The sequence below is a fragment of the Carassius auratus genome, chromosome 37 (assembly GCF_003368295.1).
Source record: "Carassius auratus strain Wakin chromosome 37, ASM336829v1, whole genome shotgun sequence".
In the NCBI taxonomy this organism is placed as follows: Eukaryota; Metazoa; Chordata; class Actinopteri; order Cypriniformes; family Cyprinidae; genus Carassius; species Carassius auratus.
In genome coordinates, this window is record NC_039279.1 from 12,192,235 (window position 1) to 12,213,309 (window position 21,075).

Below are 21,075 nucleotides of genomic sequence, written 5' to 3' on the forward strand. Positions count from 1 at the left end.
AGCAAGTATTGTAGGACCAAACACTTATCAGGCTGAATATTTTGTCAGCATTCATTGTCCAGATGATGAATCACCATCAAAAAGCAGACCATGAAAGTTATTATTATTTACATAACCTTTACATATTCTTTATCACAAAATTACATAATCATGTTACCTGTGATTTCTTCCTCTGTAGTTAAACACATATTTGTTAAGAAAAGTAAAAAAAGCTTTAGTTTACTCTAATATGCTCTCCCCATTGTTTTCCCTCAAAATGTGTGTTTATGCTTTGCACAACCCCACAGAAAATCATTTGAAAAGACTTGTTATCACAGCTGAAGCTTGTCAATTGGTGCCACACAGGAAATCCATGGTACCCTTTTTAGATTTAGTTATAATTATTATAGTATAGATTATAGTGTTTTAAAATATGTTTCAGTGGCCCAAAACCTTTATACACAGACAAATATGTTCAAAAGTATTACAGGTTTATTTTATTTATTTATTTTTTAAAGAAAAAAATTAATACTTCTATTCAGGAAGGGTGCATTAAATTGATCAAAAGTGACAGCAAAGACATTTATAATGTTACGAAACATTTCAATTTAAAAAAAAAAAGCTGTACTTTGAACTGTGTATTCATCAAAATATTAGTTTCCACAAAATATTATTCAATATTATTATTATTCAATAATATTATATCAGCAACTGTTTTCATCATTGAAAATATCAAGAAAGGTCAGCTTCGCCATCAAATGAACAGATTACATTTTAAAGCGGTCATATGATGTGATTTCATCTTTTCATTTCTCTTTGGAGTGTTACAAGTTTTTGGTGTCTAAAGAAGATCTGTAAAGTTGCAACAACTAAAGTCTTAAACCCAAAGAGATATTCGGTATAAAAGTTAAGACTTGTCCACAGCCTCCTAAAACGCCTCGTTTAAACACGCCCCTACATGTCTACATCACTGTGTGGCAAGATTTGCATAAAGCTACCCAAAGTTCACGCTAAGAAAAAAGGCATAACATTTTTTTCTCGCTGCTGCCATGTTGTGGAGATGCTCTGTGTTTCGTTTTGAAAACTTACTAAAACTAAAGTTTTTACAACACTGTCCCAGAACAGTTCAACCCAAATATTCAGATGTCTGCCGCGCATTTTACAGAGAACTGAACCAGTAGCCTACAATGCTTCGGTGCATAAAGGTTGCTTCTATTTATAACTTTTCAAGAACAGTCTGGCGCTTCTGACTTACAGTCTATAAGTATGTTTTCATATTTACAGAATTTGCCACCGATGATTCAAACGTGAGTTTTGAGCAGTGTAGAGTAACGCTTGTTGTTTGTCCTTTCTCTGATGAAAAAATGCAGACATGGTTTTATGTTTTTGCCGTGCGATATGCAACGCAACACGTAAAAAGACAATATAAGTCATTATAATCAGTAATTATGTCCTGGATGCAACAAATGCTTTGTTTGTAATGGGATTTATTGGTTTTGAGTCATCGCAATGGGACACGGAATCACAGTATGTTAAGGGGCGTAACATTTCTGTAACATGCTTGAAGCATTTGTCCAATCACAATGCACTGGATAGCTGGCCAATCAGTGTACACCTCACTTTTCAGAACAATGAGCTTTGTGGAAATCTACTTGTTTCAGAAAGGCGGGGCATAGAGGAGCAACCATAATGTACATTATGTGGTAAATAATATGTTTTATGAGTCTTAAACCACATAAACACATTGCATTACACAAAATACACAACATAATGTTCTTTTTAGAAATGTAATAACAATATGACTTTAAATGGTCTAAAAAAAAAAAATAGATGAATGAGCTTGAGTTTCTTTCAAAAACATCACCAAATCTTATTGACACCAAACTTCTCAACCGAAAATAGGCCTAACACAAAATGTGCTTAATGTTTTAATATGTAATTTTATTGATTTTATTTTCCTCAAACATATTCTTTATCATGATTGAATCAAACCAAATACATAAAAATACAACTAAAACAACTGAATAAAAAATAGCATTACATTTTTTTTATTAATAAATAATATTATTAGAATGTTAACATATAATTATTATAGAAATATTAATACATAAATTAATTAGTGATAAGTAGATCATGTAAAATAGCTTATCATTAAGGTAATCATTGCAGGTTACCACTCTTTGTGGTGTTTTTACTACATGGTAGTCTGAATTTCCACACTGCCAAGTCCTTTTAGTGTGTGACCAAAACCCTAATGATGTAATCTCAATTTTCTTTGCTGTTCTTTCTCAGTTTTAGGACTGGGCCATGATATGTGTCTGTGTAGTAGAGCCTGGCTCAGCACTCTGTTTATGTTCCTGCATGGTGAGGTCCCCAAAATTTCCAAGGAGAAAAAAAGGAAAAGGACCATTGGAATGCCCTGAGTGATGAGGCAGGAGGCCGCACCGCTGCCGCCCGGATTGGAGTGTTTTCTCCCAGTCATCCCTATAAGGCTTTAGTAGAGTGAGGCTACCGTTCTGAGTGCAGCCCAGGCTCCTTGTTTGGGATGTGGGAGGGTGCGGTGAGCAGGGATGGGAACTACATAAGTACACCACAAGCCAGCCAGTGTTACACCATCACCAAGTGGCAAAATCCCCCCCGGCCCAGCACTGTCAGGGTAAGTGTCATTCATCTCGCCTCACCCCACTCACATCCTCTCTCTTTTTTTCTCTCACTCTCCATCTCTTTCTGTCCATGCAGCTTTGTACTTTGCAAGTGTTTCCTGATGCTGATAGACTCAAATGAGGTTTTGTCAAGCTTGAACTTGAAACATGCTGTTGTTTAGAGAAAAGGTTTCTGCACATACTGTATGTAAGGTTCTTTTACAAAGTTTTGGTTGGTAAGAGTGTTTTGTGAAATGTGTTTTAGATTAATCTTAATTTAAGTAAATATTAATTTGTGATGTTTTTGGCAATGGTGCTTCTAAAGATTATCCTTGGAAGTGTTTCTAAAAGTGCAGTAGATAGATTTTCTTTTTGCATTTACCAAAAGATACTACTGAAATCATTCATTTTTATGAGGAACTAATATGCACATACATGTCTAATGCATATATTTTTTAGCATCTGTAATTGTATGATGATGCTGATTGTTAAGGGCTCGGAGTTTGTAAATGATGGTGAGGACCTGGAATTAGGACGGCTTTGGAAGCCCATTTGATTTGTGAGGTTTATGACTAAATATGGTTCTTCTGGACCACTGACCCATCCCTTCTTTTCCTCACCCACTCTCTTTTTTCATAAAGTATTGTAGACAGGCAGAGACAGAGGGAGGGAGAGTCCAAAAAGAGACATGCTTCCCCATCGTTTCCAAATTAGGAAGTTTTCCCATGGTGCACTTAGTAAGGGCTTCAGGATGGATTTAAAGAGTGTGTGTGTGTGTGTGTGTGTGTCCGTGTGTTACACACATACAGTACAACGAGGATTTTGGATATTGCCATCTTTTTGGGGGAAATTTTATTCAGCTAATTATAATTATAACCCTGCACAAAAAGGAATATTGATCATTTTTAGAATAACATGTATTTTTATTTTATTTAGGAATATTATCCCTTTTAGGACAGATCCAAAATGTATTTCAAAGGGGATTTTGCTTATTTCAGGAATCCACCCCAAACTGAAGCAAACTATCATTACATGCTGGACATGAGCTAAAAGTATGTATACAGCATTAAAAATGAACTTTCTTGCAGTGATTGTCTCCTGTAGGAGTAAGGAAGGAAATCCGAGCAGAAAATGTGTGACGACGAGGAAAGCACTGCCCTTGTGTGTGACAATGGATCAGGACTGTGCAAGGCAGGCTTCGCCGGGGATGATGCTCCCAGAGCAGTGTTCCCCTCCATAGTGGGTCGTCCCAGACACCAGGTGTGTGAGCACTGCAGTCATTCACATCCAACATCAATGAGTATTAAGGAATATATACAATACAATATATCAAATACAAGCTAAAATACATACATACATATATATATATATATATATATATATATATATATATATATATATATATATATATATATATATATATGTATGTATGTATATTAGCTTGTTTTTGATGTAAGTTGTAGCTTATTGTAGACTTGCAGACTTGAAGTGGGTGGCAATTCACAGTCGTTTAATGTTTTGCACATTTTACTTATTTATCTTGATCTGATTCCAGTGCTTTGTGGAAAGTTGGACTACAGCCCAGTGTCTGCACTGTACAAGATTGAAATGATAGAATTAACTTGAACTCACTCTTACTGTGTTAACCGCTGTTTACTTTTTTCTTAGGGAGTAATGGTGGGAATGGGGCAGAAAGATAGTTACGTCGGTGATGAGGCGCAAAGCAAAAGGGGTATCCTGACCCTCAAGTACCCTATCGAGCACGGCATCATCACAAACTGGGATGACATGGAAAAAGTAAGCAGATCCCATCAAACAAGCATACAGACTACAAACCTGAACTATTTGATTCCAGATAAAGAGGAGCTCTAAACAGTCTACCAAAAATATCTCTTATCTTTCCATGAGCATGCCTTATTGTACATCAGGCTTACATTTTTCCATAGTTTTGTACATTTCCATATTACATACAATTTGCAGTAATGGCCCTCAAGGTCTTTCGTCCTGTATCTCCTAGTATCTACACATACATTTTCTACATCTATGTCAATCCGTAGAATTTCTCCAAATAACTACAGCTATTCCCACTGATGACTCACTGTGACAATATCTCTCATGTCCCGCATTTCACACCTCGTGGTGTTAACACATACACAACAGATGGAATTATTCCCTATCTATCCATCTCAGCCAACGCGGTACCTCCTGATTGGGATCTGTTTGTTAAACTGTAATTCTGAGAATCAGATTTCACTCTCTACACAAGAACACAAAGTGATTCGTTTTCATCTGTTATCTTAAAAGTGCATTTCATGTGACAGCCATTTGTCCATTAATGTCCATTGTTTGTGTTCACCAGATCTGGCATCACTCTTTCTACAACGAGCTCCGTGTGGCTCCAGAGGAGCACCCCACTCTACTGACAGAGGCCCCTCTCAATCCCAAAGCCAACAGGGAAAAGATGACCCAGGTTTGAGCTGAATGCATGGGTGAATGAGAAAGCAGTAAAACTTTATTTGCTTCAACTCCAGCTTATCTCTTTTACACCTTCAGGGTCTTGAGATGTTATCAGGTACGCCTACAGTAGTATCACCAGACAAAGGGGGAATTCATTTGCAAGCGGTATTTGGTGCTCAGTTATGCAGAAGGCACCGGAAAGTAAACTGTGGAATTGTGATTGTGTAATTTATGTAGTGCAAATAAATGTTACTGTCAACCCGTAAATGTTGATTGTAAGTGTTGAATGCATTTAACTGCTACGATTATCAGTAGTAAGAATAAAAACCCATTGTGGCTTTGGTAGTAGAAGAAAATTCCCCAACGGTGGCTTCAAACTGCATGTTTGAGGTATATCTATGTGTAATTTATACGAATCTGAAATATTGCTTTAATATTAATTGGTGCTCAAGAGACATTTCTAATTCTTATTAAATGTCGATAACAGGTTATACGTTTTTCTTGATTCTTTGATGACTATAAGGTCCAAAGGAACAGAAAAAATTTTTTAGCACTGTAAATGTCTCTACTTTCACTTCTGACTAATTTAATGCATCCTGGTTGAATAGTATTAATCTCTTAAAATTAAAATAAAAAATAAAATTACATTTCCAGGGGGCAGTAGTTATAATGTGTTCTGATTGCTTCAAACTGGCATCTTGCCTGCTCGGACTGATCATAAACAGAATTCATACGAGTCATTTGTTTAGGGGAAACATCTACACTGGTTGTGCTGTATGTTTTAGATTAACAAAATCTCGGCTCATTCGCTTGTAATTCAGACTAAACTGGCCACGTTGTATCTTAGTTTTTACATGCAGCCAGTCATGACAATTCTTCAAAAATACACATTTACAGTTACACAGAGTGACCTGCAGATTTTAACAGTCAGTCTCTTGGCATTGTCAAAGAGAAGATTAATCAGAAATCAATATTTTAACCTACTGTTCAGTAAAACCCAGAAGCACTTGGTTGATTGTTCATAAACAGTGCTGTTCTCACCTTCCAGATCATGTTTGAGACCTTCAATGTTCCAGCCATGTATGTAGCTATCCAAGCGGTGCTGTCCCTCTATGCTTCTGGTCGTACAACAGGTCAGTTCACCTGTCAGACAGGTCATAGCTCATATTTGACTCACATTGCTACACATTACCAAGTACTTTATTACTGTCGAACAGGCATTGTCCTTGACTCTGGTGATGGTGTCACCCACAATGTGCCCATTTACGAGGGCTACGCTCTTCCGCATGCCATTATGCGTTTGGACTTGGCCGGCCGTGATCTCACTGACTACCTCATGAAGATCCTAACTGAACGAGGCTACTCATTCGTCACCACTGGTGAGTCTGGAAACACACAGGACCAGCATAATGACGTGAAATATAGTTTTTACGCTTATATTTTGAATATAACAAGAAACAATTGCCAATAAAACTTACATGAAAACGTGTTCGAATTAGTATCATTTGAATGTCTCAGCTGAAATTGAATTACTATTTTAGAATATAGGTTTAACAATGTTGTCTTACCAAGTCTTTCTCATTTGCCTTGTATAGCTGAAAGAGAAATCGTCCGAGACATCAAGGAGAAGTTGTGCTATGTGGCGCTGGACTTTGAGAATGAGATGGCCACCGCAGCCTCTTCCTCCTCTCTGGAGAAGAGCTACGAGCTTCCTGATGGACAGGTCATCACCATCGGCAATGAGAGGTTCCGCTGCCCTGAGACACTCTTCCAGCCATCCTTCATCGGTGATCTCTCGTTTCTCTTTATTCCCTCTCTTTACAAGTGATGAATTCACAGCACTTTGATATAAATGTTCAAATGCCTTGATCTGTGCTTTGTTAGGAATGGAATCTGCCGGCATCCATGAAACCACCTACAACAGCATCATGAAATGCGACATTGATATCCGTAAGGACCTGTACGCCAACAACGTGCTGTCTGGTGGTACCACCATGTACCCCGGTATTGCAGACAGGATGCAGAAGGAGATCACTGCTCTGGCCCCCAGCACCATGAAGATCAAGGTCAGCATAGGCCAAAGATCTGATTCGATCATTCGTTTTTCATACATTTTTCCAACTATTTAAAGAATTTACATAACATATAGACAAAAAATAATAAACATAAAACAGCAAAAGTAACAAATAAAAAATATTAATATTAACTTTATCATCAATACTAAAATAGCCCTGCTTCTACCTTGTATGTACTCAGATCATCGCCCCACCTGAGCGCAAGTACTCAGTATGGATTGGCGGCTCCATCCTGGCTTCCCTCTCCACCTTCCAGCAGATGTGGATAAGCAAGCAGGAATATGACGAGGCCGGGCCATCCATTGTGCACCGCAAGTGCTTCTAAAGGACACCTCCAACTCCCTCCTGTTCCCCTAATTCTGCTATTGCTTCATGGCCTGTAAACTGTGAATGTTCCCTTTACTTCCCTCTATTGTTTTGTCTTTGCACTGCCCACATCTGTTTCAATATTTTGATTTAATTATGTCCTGACAATATAGAGTTGTTTTAAATGGGTTAAAAAGCTTGATTGTGCTGCCAGTTTGAAAGATTGGGGAGATTCCTCGGGGAGGCAAGACTCCCGAGATGAGAAGAGGGTATTGAGGAACAGGGCTCATTCTCCCGTTTGTGTTAAAATGCTACAAGGTAACACAACTGCTTTCAGACCGTCTGTATGGATATCATATGATAACTCCATGAAGGAATAAAGCTTTGCAATAATAACCTGTATTTCACCTCTTTTGTTTTTTGCAAAAAATAAAATAAAATTACACAGCACAGGATTAATATTTAAAACATAAAAATGAACTCATTTACATTATATTCTTAAAAAAAATGTAATACATAAAAATAACTCACTGTATATATGATAAAATGTCTGTATACAGAGGGTTCCTAAAGAAAACCTGGAAGTATTTAAAATGGTGAATTCCACGCCTGAAAAACTTAATGAATCAAATCTTAAAAGGTGCTCTTCTAGTTCATCTCTATATTTATTCAGCTAGAAATTGCTCTTTTTGAGTGCAATTTCTGTTAAAAGAAACTATTATTCTTTATAATTATTAATATCATCAAAATGGTTCCATTTCTTTATTTTATTTTCATTTTTTAAAGAATCATTGATTTCTAGTGATCATAAGGGACAAGAACAAAAGCCATGGAAAATCACTGGTCAAAAAAAGGCAAAATGTTTTTTTTTAACTATTATGTCCCCATTTTTGAGCCAAAATACCCAGTATGTTGAAGAATGTGTGAGCAATCCATATCCTGTGATGAATCATGCTTCCTTCTCATTTCATCATTCCATTTTCAGTTTACTTGGGAATATGAACACGCTTTTCACTCAAAATCAATTACAGATTAAAAAAAAATACAGCATCATGCTGTTTCATAACAGAGGTATTTTGCTTTTATTAACAAATGCGCAGAGGATAAAATTGTGTTTGTACAGACACACAAGCCTCCTTGTACTCTCTTGAGCACAAAGAACCACAACAGCACATCTCAGTGGAGCCACTGGCACACAGCAATAGACTGAAGAAACAATCCAATGCCACATTATACAAGAATTACAGGATACAGTGAACACCCCTCTGAACTGCATGGAGTTCACAAGTTATCATATAATGGATTTCGTCTCCCACTGGTGACTAAAAGTTTTCTTCCCAAACCATAAAAATAGTGGAGCCAAAAATCAAATGTTAAATGTTAAAATGAGGCAATGAAACCCTGAGAATAGTGCATTTAAGACCCTCTGGGGATGTCTCTTAGGTTTCTATGCTTATTCTATTATGGGTAATTTGGTCTCGTCTAAGAGATCCCAATCTTTTTTTATACTTTCCAAAAGTCACTTTCCTTGTAATCAGATCCACAATGGAAAAAATGCTGAACTTGGAAATCAAAACAGTCCGCTCACTGGTCAACGTCATATCACATCATTAGGCTGGAGTTGAAAAAGACAGAAATTCTTTAGCCTGAACTTTTATCCTAACTGACATTATATACACAAAGTTTAATTATCAACCATTCAACCACAAAAATGATAACATAGTAAGGCATTAAAATGACTCTCATATAGCAATCCAATTTATTTTAGTACTGGCAGCAAACACAAAACTAGAAAATTCAGTTAAGTTTAAAAAAAAATTATCTTCTTTCTTTGTGTACTTTGTGTTAAAGTGAGAACTGCAAGTTATATCACTGGATAACAAAAGACAAATCACACACACAACTTCCTGAAACCATTTCACATGCGTAGCAGCCTCATAGTATGCCTTGATAAAGGGCGCCACCTTGTGGACAAAACCAAAACAGCAGTCAGAGGATGAGATGGAACAATCTGACCAAAACATTTATGTTAAACACCTGGCTATGAACAAAAAGCGCACGATGACCTAAAAAAACACAAAACACCATTGGAACACCTCAATAACTTCACCAAACCTGCTCACAGTGAAATTTGCAGCTGAGGGATTCTAGATTTTTGTAAAATAAATAAATAGAAAAAAAGAATTCAAGTAAAGAAAGATATAAATATTCCCAAAGGTTTGCAGATAATGAAATATTTCCTCTCTTCCTCTGTCACCTGAGGTCCAGAACTGTCGTTTTCGTGTCCTTCACCACAATGTGCTTGCAAATCTGCAAATAGAAAAAATGATTTTTCACTTCTCTAAAAGTGTTTCAATTTGGATGTCAACATTTGGAACAGAAGGCACACATAGCTGCCGATTCTCATATTCACAGCAGGAACAAAGGGTACTTACAGTGAACAGAGGAGGGTCTTTAGAGTGGGGGTGAAAACCTTTCAATCTGCATCCAGCCACTTCTCCCATTCCAGCACTGGTGAGGCGGAACACTCCCGTGCTGAAGAAGCGAATGACACACATCTTATTGATCTCGATGATGTTTGTTTACATACATAATACACTTTTTCTTAATAAGACCTTTTTTTTTTTTTTTTTTTTTTTTGGAGTACAGTATGCATGGGTTCATAGTATGCATGCATATATTTCGGAAATCTAGTCATAAAAAAAAAAAAGAATAAATAAATAAATTTAGACAAATGATTAACTATAGAATATATTTGCATGGAGTCATTCATTTAATTTATTTACATTATTTTATTTTATTTTATTTTTTACAACCAGAATCCTGAACTGATTCATGGATGTTTCAATGATAAACAACTGTTAAACAATCAAAACCATTGTTAAAAAATAAATCAATATGCATTACTCTGATGTAGTGCTTTAGAGACTGCAGATGAAAAAAGGTTTGGGTTGTGTGAACACAATGGAGTTTTATTAGTGTCATACTCACTCATTGTGTTTCGGTGCGCAAACAATGGCGATGGCCTCCGGTAACATGAGCTGATAAGAGCTGTGTGTGTGCAGATCCACGCTGGAGAGGAAGGCTGTCTGTGTCGGGTGTGTCTATGAGCCAAAAATGCAAAAATTCTAATTAACGCCATTAAGTAGCCATTTATTTTTATACAGCTATGAAATAATTTAACCATGCAAAATGAAAACCAATTAAGAATTAAAAAAAAACAGGCTATTAAGAATAAAAGTTCAGTAAATTTTTTAAACCATGGTTATAACCGTTTCCATGCTGATCCTCAGACTGATGCCCATCATATTAATAAAACTGAATCAGTGTTTAACTGCATGGTCAGATACTTCTAGAAGCAGCCTATTTACATACACTTCTGTTCAAAAGTTTGAAGAAGTCTCACCGTGGCTGCATTTATTTGATCAAAATACAGTAAAATGCAATCATTTTTTTCTAATATTATTTCAATGTTAAAATAAATGTTTGAATTTGAATATATTTATTATTCCCATGATGGAAAATCTCAATATTGGGCAGCCATTGCTCCAGACTTCAATGTCACATGAATACCAGTCTAAAAGATTAAGATTAAAACATTATACATTTCAGCAATCCTTGCTGGATAAAACTATTAATCCCTAAAAAAAAAAACATCTTACATATCTTACATATATTATTTCTATTAGTTAAAGAACATAATGCTACAGCAAAAACTAGTAGCAAAACTAATAAATTTTATCATTATATAAAAGAAGTATAGATTAATCTTTGTTCATGCTGTACAGGCAGGTATAGCAGTCTAATGTCACTTTTAGAATGAATGCACGGATCTAGCATATCAAAACACAAAAATGCGCCAAAAACAGCATGTGAGTACCAAAATAAGTTTGCCTCTTCTTGCACTTGAATGGTTTCAAATTGCTTGCATGCATACATAATGCTGAATTGTGGGACCTGGTCTATACAGATCACGGACCAACTACGTACAGTTGAACCACTATTTTAGAGAGTATGGAGGGTACCTTTTATTGCGAATTAAAATCAGATTAGCCAAACTATTTACTAAACAAACGCACAAGGGGAATAGGATATGAACATTGACTTCTCAAAATCTGTGAACATTTTTGCTACTTTCTGCAGGCTCAGATTCTGTGTGGGCCTGAAAATTAGTCACCAGCAAGCTTTTCACCTGCCAAAGGTATGAAAAAAGAGGCGCACATTCATAATTTTGGTGTTCAGAAATTACATGACAGTCTAAAAAAGAGAGACACCCACATGGATCCAGCCCAGGGTCAGAAGATTATGATGGTCCTGGTAACTGAACAGCTCTTCCACGTTCTCCATGTCACAGTAGTCAGGACCAGCAGACTGCTTGGGGACGATCACATGAGTCAGCACAAACTCATTGTGTGTCTGCGGGACAACAAAACTGATTTCAGTTGGTCTGTTATCATTTTCTATTATCCTACGATTCATTCTTTATGGCAGCTGAGCATCAGGTTGCTGTAAAGAACTGTGGGACTGACAGGTGAAGCATGTGATGAAAGTGTACAACGGGAAAGAAGTCAGAGACGGATTGCAGGTGGTTGGTGAATAAGACACTAAAAAAATTCTATGTAATGCTCATGAATAATGTCAGTTAAAAGTATGAGGAAGTTCCTTGAGTGAACACCTAGTATTTACACTGATTGTGCAACACTGAAGCTCCTAGTTTTACAGTGAATGAGAAAGGTTGCATGCAACTAGCCAAAAAAAAAAAAAAGCATGATTGACCTTTAACACTCCCCAAACAATATTCACACTCACTTCAGGAAAGGATTAGGAAAAATCAGCAATTTCAAGAACAAAAGTCCACAGAAAAGAGCTATGCTCCAGCTGAGGCCTTACCAGTTTTCCACAGAGAACTCCACACGTCTCGATTCCTCTCGCCGTGTTACTGTCAGCCAGCAGAAGGAACCTGTAAGTCAGGTCTCGTGGGATTAAAACTCGCCTCAGGCCTTCAACACGCTGATCTAGAAACACACAGGGACATACTGTAGATCTGCTAATAACACAAGCAGAGGATAATATACAGTGAGACAGGTTTCCTTACAAAACAGACGCCTTCAGAATCAATAGAAGCTTTCTAGCATTCTGAACATGCTTATTTTGTGATAATGAAATACATTATCCTATGCATTGTGTCCGTTTGGCTGTTCAGTTTTAATCTTTTTATTCAGCCTGGAAACATTAAATTGATCAAAGGTGACAGTAAAGACATATACAACATATGAACTTTCTATTCATTAAAGGAACCTGAAAAAATGTACCACAGTTTTCATAAAAGTATTAAACAGAAATTTTAAAGCATATTAAAATAGAAAAAAGTCATTTCAAATTACAATAATATTTCAGAATATTTTCTCTTTTTACTGAATTTTGATCAAATAAAGGCATTCTTGGTGAGTGTGAGATAAATACAAAAATTTGATACCCCAAACTTTTAAATGGCAGCGTAAATAAACAAACATAAATTATTTAATTATATGTAAACAATACCAATATGCAGTTTAACAAATAATGTATTAAAAAAAACGTAATTATCAAAGAGCTGTGTATTAAATCACTAGAATTACTAACAGGCAAATATGAGATAGTTGAGGGCACTCACTTTGTATCGCTGCTAAGGTGGCTGCCGGTTTGGGGACAGGGGCCGCTGGTTTGTTCCGATTGGGGTCAAGGCGCACGTGGTTTCTCTGGGTCTGGGATAAGCAGGACCCATCAGTTTGTTCAGGCACTTTGGGGACAGCCTCATCCCTGCGACTGGCCAACTCTTGTCTATGCAGTTGGTCCTCGAAGTAGCGGAACTGCTCAGACTCGATTTGCATCTTCCTGAGCTGTGCTACACGTTGCCGTTCCTCCTCCAGCAGAGACATCTTCTGCAGCCGTTCACTACACATGTCAACAGCCATGGCTTGAGTCTGCAAAAATATTCACACATCATGATTAATCTTCACATTAATGAAATGAATCTGAAATTTGACAAACGGGTATTTCATCAGCAGTGAATGAGAAGTACTCTGTCGAATGTACCTGACTCTTCAGATATTCATTGTGTTCTTTGCTGTATTTCTCATGGAGAAGTCTCTTCAGTTGGTCCTTCCGTGGAAAGGCCACTTCCTGCAATTTCTGTACATAATGAACAGATAATGGGACAAACATTAAGGGTTGTGTTACAGACAGCGAGTGCCAGATCAATATACGCTAACGCTTTCATGGACATAATGAGACACTTGAACAAATTACTCATCTTTTTTTTTTTTTTTTTTTTCAGGGACCAGCAGCAGACATTAACATCATTAGGTTAAAGAACCCATGAAATAAAAAATTGAGTTTTGTGGCTTTTAGTCATTGTCTGCTAGCACTGAGGCTATTTACAGTATATGCTAGAGGATGAAACATTTAGAAGATTATCTTCCAAAAATTTACCAAAAATATTGATCTCTCACGTTGCACTACAAATGTTGGTTCCAAAAGAAAAAAACAAATCTATAGCAATACCACAGTGAGAATGGCTCTGTAGCAATACCAATAACAATGCCATCAACTAGCAATAGTGTAAGCAAATGGTTAATGACTTTGACATTAACCTAAGACTATTAGTTTGAAAAAAGGACAAAATCGTTGATATGTCAAATCCTAACTTTTCCATTTTTCTTTTTTTAAAATATGTTGAGGCATAAAAAAACGAATAAAAAAATTCATTAAAACAATAATATAAGAATACAGTTTTAATCAGACGTTTGTCTCTTAAACTAAAGTCAGTTTCATGTCACTATGCTTAAATGAAAGCAGGACGTGTGAAACAAGGAACGAAGCAAACCCACCATGTGAGCAGCTGGGGGCCTGACAAGTCCTCTAGCCAGGGTAATTGAGAATGCTGCTAATTAGATTTACAGTGGGCTGAGCGCAACAGGGCTCCATCAGTTCCTGTGAGTGACATGCCAGGGGCTTACCTTCATTATTACTTGCTTCTCAGGGACGTTGCACTGCTGATAGTCCCTATGACTGGGGAGTTTCTCAACAAATAAACTGTGCAGAGAGGAAAATAAATGTGATGAATGATTGCCATGAATTAGAGAATACTATTTTAAAACTCCATCATGCCTGTGACCTTGAATACTTTAGGACAAGCAATGCGATGCAATAAGGTCAAATAAACATACGTGATGAACTTGTTGTAGAGGACAAAGGCATTCTCCAGACTGCCTTCCTCTAGATAAACTGCTGCCATACGCTCCATCTCAATACCAGAGCGGAAGTAGCGTCTCGGGGCAATGTCTTCATTTATTTCAATGTTATAGCCCATTTTGCTGAGGGCCCGCACGCGTTCCACCGCTGGAAGAGTCACGTCAGTGTGATCTGGCTCGGCAGCTAACTTCTTCTGCGAATGGAGATGACAACAAAAACCATGTGAACACAGTGCAATGCCACACAAGGTACCCTCTGCAAACCATGAGACCATTATGATATAATGCACAAGAGTTTTATTAGTTGCGAAATATTACTGCTGATAAAGACATACAGTGATGTTTTTTTGGACAATTTAACCCTTTAGTTTCAATCGATTTTTCCTTATTTAGCCTGTTTTGTGTGCTTGAAGGAATAGTTCACCCCAAAATTTAAATTCCCTCATTAATTCCCTCATGTCGTTCCAAACCTTTAAGTCCTTTGTTCATCTTCGGAACACAAATTAAGATATTTTTGATGAAATTCGAGAGCTTTCTGACCCTAAATAGACAGCCGCATAACTGAAACATTCAAGGCTCAGAAAGGTAGAAAGGACATCGTTAAAATAGTCCATGTTATATCAGTGGTTCATCCTTAATTTCATGAAACTATGAGAATACTTTTTGAGCGCAAAGCAAACAAAAATAAACATTTATTCAACAATTTCTTCTTTTCCATGTCAGTCTTCGACACGCATTTTCAAGAGTACTATGATGTACTGTATGCTTGTGATGCTGCTAACACAGGAGCCGGTGTTCTGATGCAGAACCCGGATGGTAGGGCTGTGCAAAAATCGAATGTAATTTTCATGCGCATCTCATCAGTAAAGACGCTCCTGTAATTAGAAGTATATCTCCAGCACGTGCATTCAAATCAGGGTTGCCAGGTTTTCACAAAACACGGCTCTGTATAGTAACTGCCGCTCCACCTGAACCAGTGTTGACAAGTCTGCGGTTGTTTTTCATGTCCACGGTTTGAAGCAACCCCGATACCAATAACGTGATATTTAGCCCCTGAAATGCGAATTTTACAAAGGCAACCCTGCCAAAAAACATATATTTTAACCCCGGGAAGCATTTTTTTATCGGGGATCCTCCTGGAAACACAATTAGACAAGTTTTGGACTACCGTATTTTCCGGACTATAAGTCACACTTTTTTTCATAGTTTGGCTGGTCCTGCGACTTATAATCATGTGCGACTTATTTATCAAAATTAATTTGACATGAAACAAGAGAACATTACCGTCTACAGCCACGAGAGGCCGCTCTATGATGCTCAGTGCCCCTGTAGACTAAGCTGAGAACATAGAGCGCCCTCTCGTGGCCGTAGACGGTAATGTTTTCTCTTGGTTCTTGGTTCTAAATAAATGCGGCTTATAGTCCAGTGCGACTTATATATGTTTTTTTCCTCGTCATGAAGTATTTTTGGACTGATGCGACTTATACTCAGGTGCGACTTATAGTCCGAAAAATACGGTAGGTTTGAGAAGCAACTGGGCAGGATTTATTGTGAAAACCTGGTAACCCTGATCTGAACGCACGTGCTGGAGATATACTTCTAATTACAGGAGCGTCTTTACTGAGGAGATACGCATGAAAATCGTATTCGTTTTTTTGCACAACTCTACCGGATAGGCTGCGCCTTGTTTACAAGCAGAGAAGTGAACATGCATGCATCGTGACACTGTGAACATTGTGAACGATGTCCTTACTACCTTTCTGGGCCTTGAACGTGTCAGTTGCCTTGTTGTCTCTTGGATTTTGTGTTTCGAAGGTTTACGGGTTTGGAATGACATGAAGGGTGAGTAATTGATGACAGAATTTTCATTTTCTGGTGAACTATCCCTTCAAATATTTCCCACTCATTTTAAAAGTTTCAATCTGATGAGCTACATGAGTACAGAAGCGAAATGAAATTGAGCGGAAGTAGGAAGTCTGACGTAGTCAGGCTACTACATTATAGCTGTGCCAAATAAAAATGCTCTAGAATAGGCAAACTGAACTAGGATTGGTCCCCATAGAACATTTGTCCCAGAGACATCACAGGCCTCTGACAAACACAACATAAGCTCTGTTCATCACCCAGCTCGAGCGAACCGGAACACCCAGCAGCACCCACGCTGAGTTCGCTTCCAGCTCTCATACTAATGACTAAACAGAGCCTCTGTTTTAGGGTCACTGAAAAGAGTGGGCGCCTTATCAACATGCAGCAGGACACTGATGGACTCCAACAAGGGCCTGCCGAGCTGTTACACTTACTGGACATGACAGATTGCTTGACTCTTGAAGAGCACATGCACAAAAATCTGCGAATGTTGTGAAAAAGCCAAATTAAAAGTCTCTGTACTATTGTTGGAGAATAGCACTCTGTGTGGCCAGAATAAGAAGACTCTGTTTGATCATGCATTCACAAAGAGGGGAAACAAAGTGTGAAGGAGGTTACATCCGTTACTTCCCTCTAGCCCACTCCAGGATGAAGGGATCTAAATGACGGAGCAGCTGCAATGGGAATACTAATGGGAGTGAGTCAGAGAAAACCATTCTGCCCCTATGACCCAACTTCAAGTAATATCAGCTGTCCCCCACCCTCCTCCTCCTCCTCCCACAACACCACTCACCAGTGTGCTGAAACTGAAGCCCTGGTCCATGGTGAGTTTACAACACTGACTGGCAGGCTTCAATCCTCCCTATGCATCCATCTGTCATCTCCCAAGATGATTCCAAGCTGAGGAGCAAGAATATCAAATCTGGCATCACAGCAGTTCTGTTAAGAAGGTCAATAAAGCCTTTCTTTTCAGTTACTTTCAGTATCACTAGCTTAGGCTACAACTCTCCGCTGTAGAATTCCAAGCATATTCTTCCTAATCTATTAACACGGTTACCATGCCCTGTGCATTTCCATGGGGATTATCAAATATAATTCAGCATCTCTGTCCAAATAACACGGTTATTCATTCCAGAATCTGTGCTACAGTTGCTATGACAGCTTGTTACCATGCAGCAAAATATGGTGACTCATGGATATCTTCTTTGCTGTGAAAAAGAACCTTGGTGAGCTTTTTCATTTTGCACAAAGCTAGGTACATATTGGATGGTTTCTTTCTTTTTTACTCTTTGAAAACTGAGTACAGCAAATTGCAAATTAACAAATGGAAAAGTACCACCACCACAGAAGATTACATTCTGAATATCGATTCCATGGCAGCTTAAAGTAGATGCACTGTTAAAATAAGAGAGCAGTGTAAAGGAGATGTGACAGATTTAACACCGAGCAATCTCTGATAATTAGGGCCTTGCATAACATAAATTTGTATTTGATTAGTTAAGAAAATAGATTATAAATGTAGATTACATGCATATATTATATATACACACACACACACACACACACACACACACACACATATACATTATTATTTCAGTCTGACACATACCATTTTATATATGCATAGAATGGTATGTGTCAGACTGAAATCACTCTCCACAATACTAAGGGTATTATGGTGTTCTTCTGAAGTCTAAAGAGGGTTTATACAGTAAAGCACAAGCATTTTCAAGGAGGGATGAGCGGTTCTTCAACGTATTTTAAAAACCAAGTAAATCAAACTCCAGTGCACATCTGCAAACATGTTTGTGTTAGGTAAACAAATCTTTATGACTGTGTCTCGTGATTAAACTATTAACATGATGACTATTGTTACCAAGTTTGTCTAAATAGCCATTTCTATTAATATGCCTGAAATGTATTTTGTCAAAGTTCATGAAGGACTCATTCCTGTCCAGCCTGACTAAATCAGGCTCTAATATATTATACCGTATTATTTGTAATTAAATACATTACACTGAGTATTGTGGGTATAAGTAATATTACACTAAAGTAACTTTATAATTTCCAATCTCCTGATTCATTGTCGTCCTCATACAGTAAATACGTTAATATTTCTGTCACTGTAAATTTACGATACAAATGCATTTTATATGATGAACATCTCAAGTGCTCAGACTTGTAGCTCCCTCAATATACAGTCAACATTAATACGTCAAGCTAAAATCCTACAGCACATATATGATCTTTATAATCATACAGATCATACAAATAATATTACTTTATCAGTAAACCTGTCCCAATGACCAGGTCAGATACATTCACCTGAAAATATTGCATCTATTACATTTAAACATTCATTTAAAAACCGTTTAGAAACAAAACCAGTAATAATCATAGCCCTGATTTATTTACCAGAAAATAAAATGTATAAATACAATAAAATCCTCACCTGTAAGAGAAGGACTGATGTGATCCCATGCTCGACATTCCTACAATCGTCACAAGTGGCACATGCTAGAATTCAGCTCGAAAACAGGCAACTCGCGGAAATAAAAGAGCAGGTTTTTTATTATTGTCTAAAACTCTCGGTCTTTTGCCTTTGTGCCTCATGGAAGCTTTGTTCTTTTGGCATTGATATACGTGCAAAGCTAAAATGGCTGATTGCTGTCTTTCAGAGCGAATAACCCCGCGATGACAGACGGTTCACTCGGAGCTCTGCGAGCCAGATGAATGCTGCTATGACAGAGGTGCTTTTACTGGCTGTGTTTCAAAACCTCACGAGCCGCCTATCTAGTCAGCATCCGGATCCTCTGGATTCTTCTATGATGCCCTAACGCCGTCTTGTTCACTAGATTTGAGCCGTAACCAGTGTGACAGCTAAAGGGGCTGGGAATGACTGTACGTCTGTAAAGGTAGATGCATGACATGTACAACTACAAGCAAGCTTTTAATTTGATAAACAGATAGACACTCTCAAATATTACATTATTTTCAAGAATCGACCAATTACAAAGTAGCCTATATGATTCACATTATAAAGGCTGTGAAGCCTAACATGTTCTTCTCGAACTGTTTTGCATGTATTTTTTGAAATGTTACGCCAGAAAAATAAATATTGGCTGACTCATCTTTTTCGCCAGCACTTAACCAACTAATACCAGCACTTTTCCTTTTCTTGTCAATTCATTTATTAAAAAAATATTGTCATTCACTGTCTACATATTTGTATTTTTTTTATTCTTTTATTATGTGTTTTATGTTCTGTCGCTGTCATTCTGTTGTACTGCGGAGCTTCTGTCACGAAAACAAATTCCTCGTATGTGTAAACATACCTGGCAATAAAGCTCATTCTGATTCTGATAAGATTTGTATGCTGTTTTTTTTTTTTTTTTTTTTTTTTTTTTTTTATCCACCAGATGGGGCACAACTCTTCCGATTCGACCAATCACACCTGCCTATCACACGACTACCGATCAAATCAAAACTCTTAAAATAATAAACATAGCTCCATCTAAACTATCGAAACCCGTTTCTGACGCAGTTGAGTAAAATATGATTCTTTAAATCATAACAAACTGTGCCGCAATGTCGGCCAATTATAAGAGCTTGTTTTGTTTTTTGTTGTTTCTCGTGAAGTTTCTTATAAATATGAACAGATGCGAGGTTTTGGGAGGGGATTATGTCTAAAATACAATATTGTTTGACCTACATTTTCTCCGCAAAATTCGTCCGCAGAATGATAATTGTGGAAGAGAACTAATCCCACTGGAATCCACCGCTACACACCTGAACTGCACTTATTGCGTCCTTACGCACTGTATGCGTCATTGTTGACCACACTCTTATCTGAAGCGCTGTTTCATACAGTTTACACAGACACAGGTAGAAACATAGACTTTACAAAAACAGAAAGCAAACAAGTTAGCAAAGGGCTGTTCGTTTTATAAAATAACATTCTGCATTAAGGATTTACAATTTTCATTTAGTTTCCCTTTATAGGGATAGAGGAAGCCAATGGGATATTGTGCTCAGCGGTGAGAAACTCCTTTGAAATGTGTCTTGAATTTCCTTTCTTTAGAAAACATCTCATGTAGGCTACCTAATGATGATGATGAAGAGAATCGACTAATCGTGTTGTGCTTAATTAAGGTGATTTAATCTCTAATTTGGGACGCGCCAGTGCCAAATAACTGTCCTCTTCTCAGACAGTTTACCACACATTCACAGATAACACTGGACACATTGTTTGACGTTGTCCCAGAGAATCATCTTTTCTGATTTTTTTTTTTTTATGGCACTACTGTTGACACTTTTATTACAGTGTTAATTTCTAGATTAACCTTGAAATATACACTAGCCTATAGTTTACATCTATATGAAAATACAGAACTGCTTAAAACATTTATTTACAGTGTTTATGTAAACAAAACGTAACTTTTGTTATTTTAGCTGTCATTCTGTATTTGGAAAGGGCATGTTTATGTGTAAAGTTATATGTCATGCTTGGGATGTCAC

General features: G+C 37.4%; 2 protein-coding genes across 3 annotated transcripts; one reads left to right on the plus strand and one right to left on the minus strand.

Moving 5' to 3' along the window:
• The first annotated feature begins 2,481 nt into the window (after nt 1-2,481).
• LOC113056212 (actin, aortic smooth muscle) lies at nt 2,482-7,855 on the plus strand. Its single transcript, XM_026222815.1, has 9 exons — nt 2,482-2,635; nt 3,710-3,881; nt 4,290-4,418; nt 4,981-5,091; nt 6,127-6,211; nt 6,296-6,457; nt 6,674-6,865; nt 6,963-7,144; nt 7,335-7,855. The coding sequence occupies exons 2-9, from the start codon at nt 3,753-3,755 to the stop codon at nt 7,476-7,478; spliced, it is 1,134 nt and encodes a 377-aa protein (XP_026078600.1). The 5' UTR covers nt 2,482-2,635; nt 3,710-3,752; the 3' UTR covers nt 7,479-7,855.
• Nucleotides 7,856-7,983: 128 nt separating this feature from the next.
• On the minus strand, nt 7,984-19,445 carry LOC113056211 (AMSH-like protease). Of its 2 annotated transcripts, XM_026222813.1 has the most exons (11): nt 19,010-19,445; nt 17,351-17,457; nt 14,668-14,885; nt 14,458-14,533; nt 13,535-13,630; nt 13,113-13,422; nt 12,350-12,474; nt 11,738-11,875; nt 10,451-10,563; nt 9,895-9,994; nt 7,984-9,769 (listed from the first exon to the last, which is right to left on the minus strand). In XM_026222813.1, exons 2-11 carry the CDS (start codon nt 17,378-17,380, stop codon nt 9,713-9,715), a joined length of 1,263 nt encoding a protein of 420 aa, XP_026078598.1. In that variant the 5' UTR covers nt 17,381-17,457; nt 19,010-19,445; the 3' UTR covers nt 7,984-9,712. The 2 variants fall into 2 exon arrangements, with proteins under 2 accessions (XP_026078598.1, XP_026078599.1); XM_026222814.1 differs by lacking the exon at nt 17,351-17,457.
• Nucleotides 19,446-21,075: the final 1,630 nt, after the last annotated feature.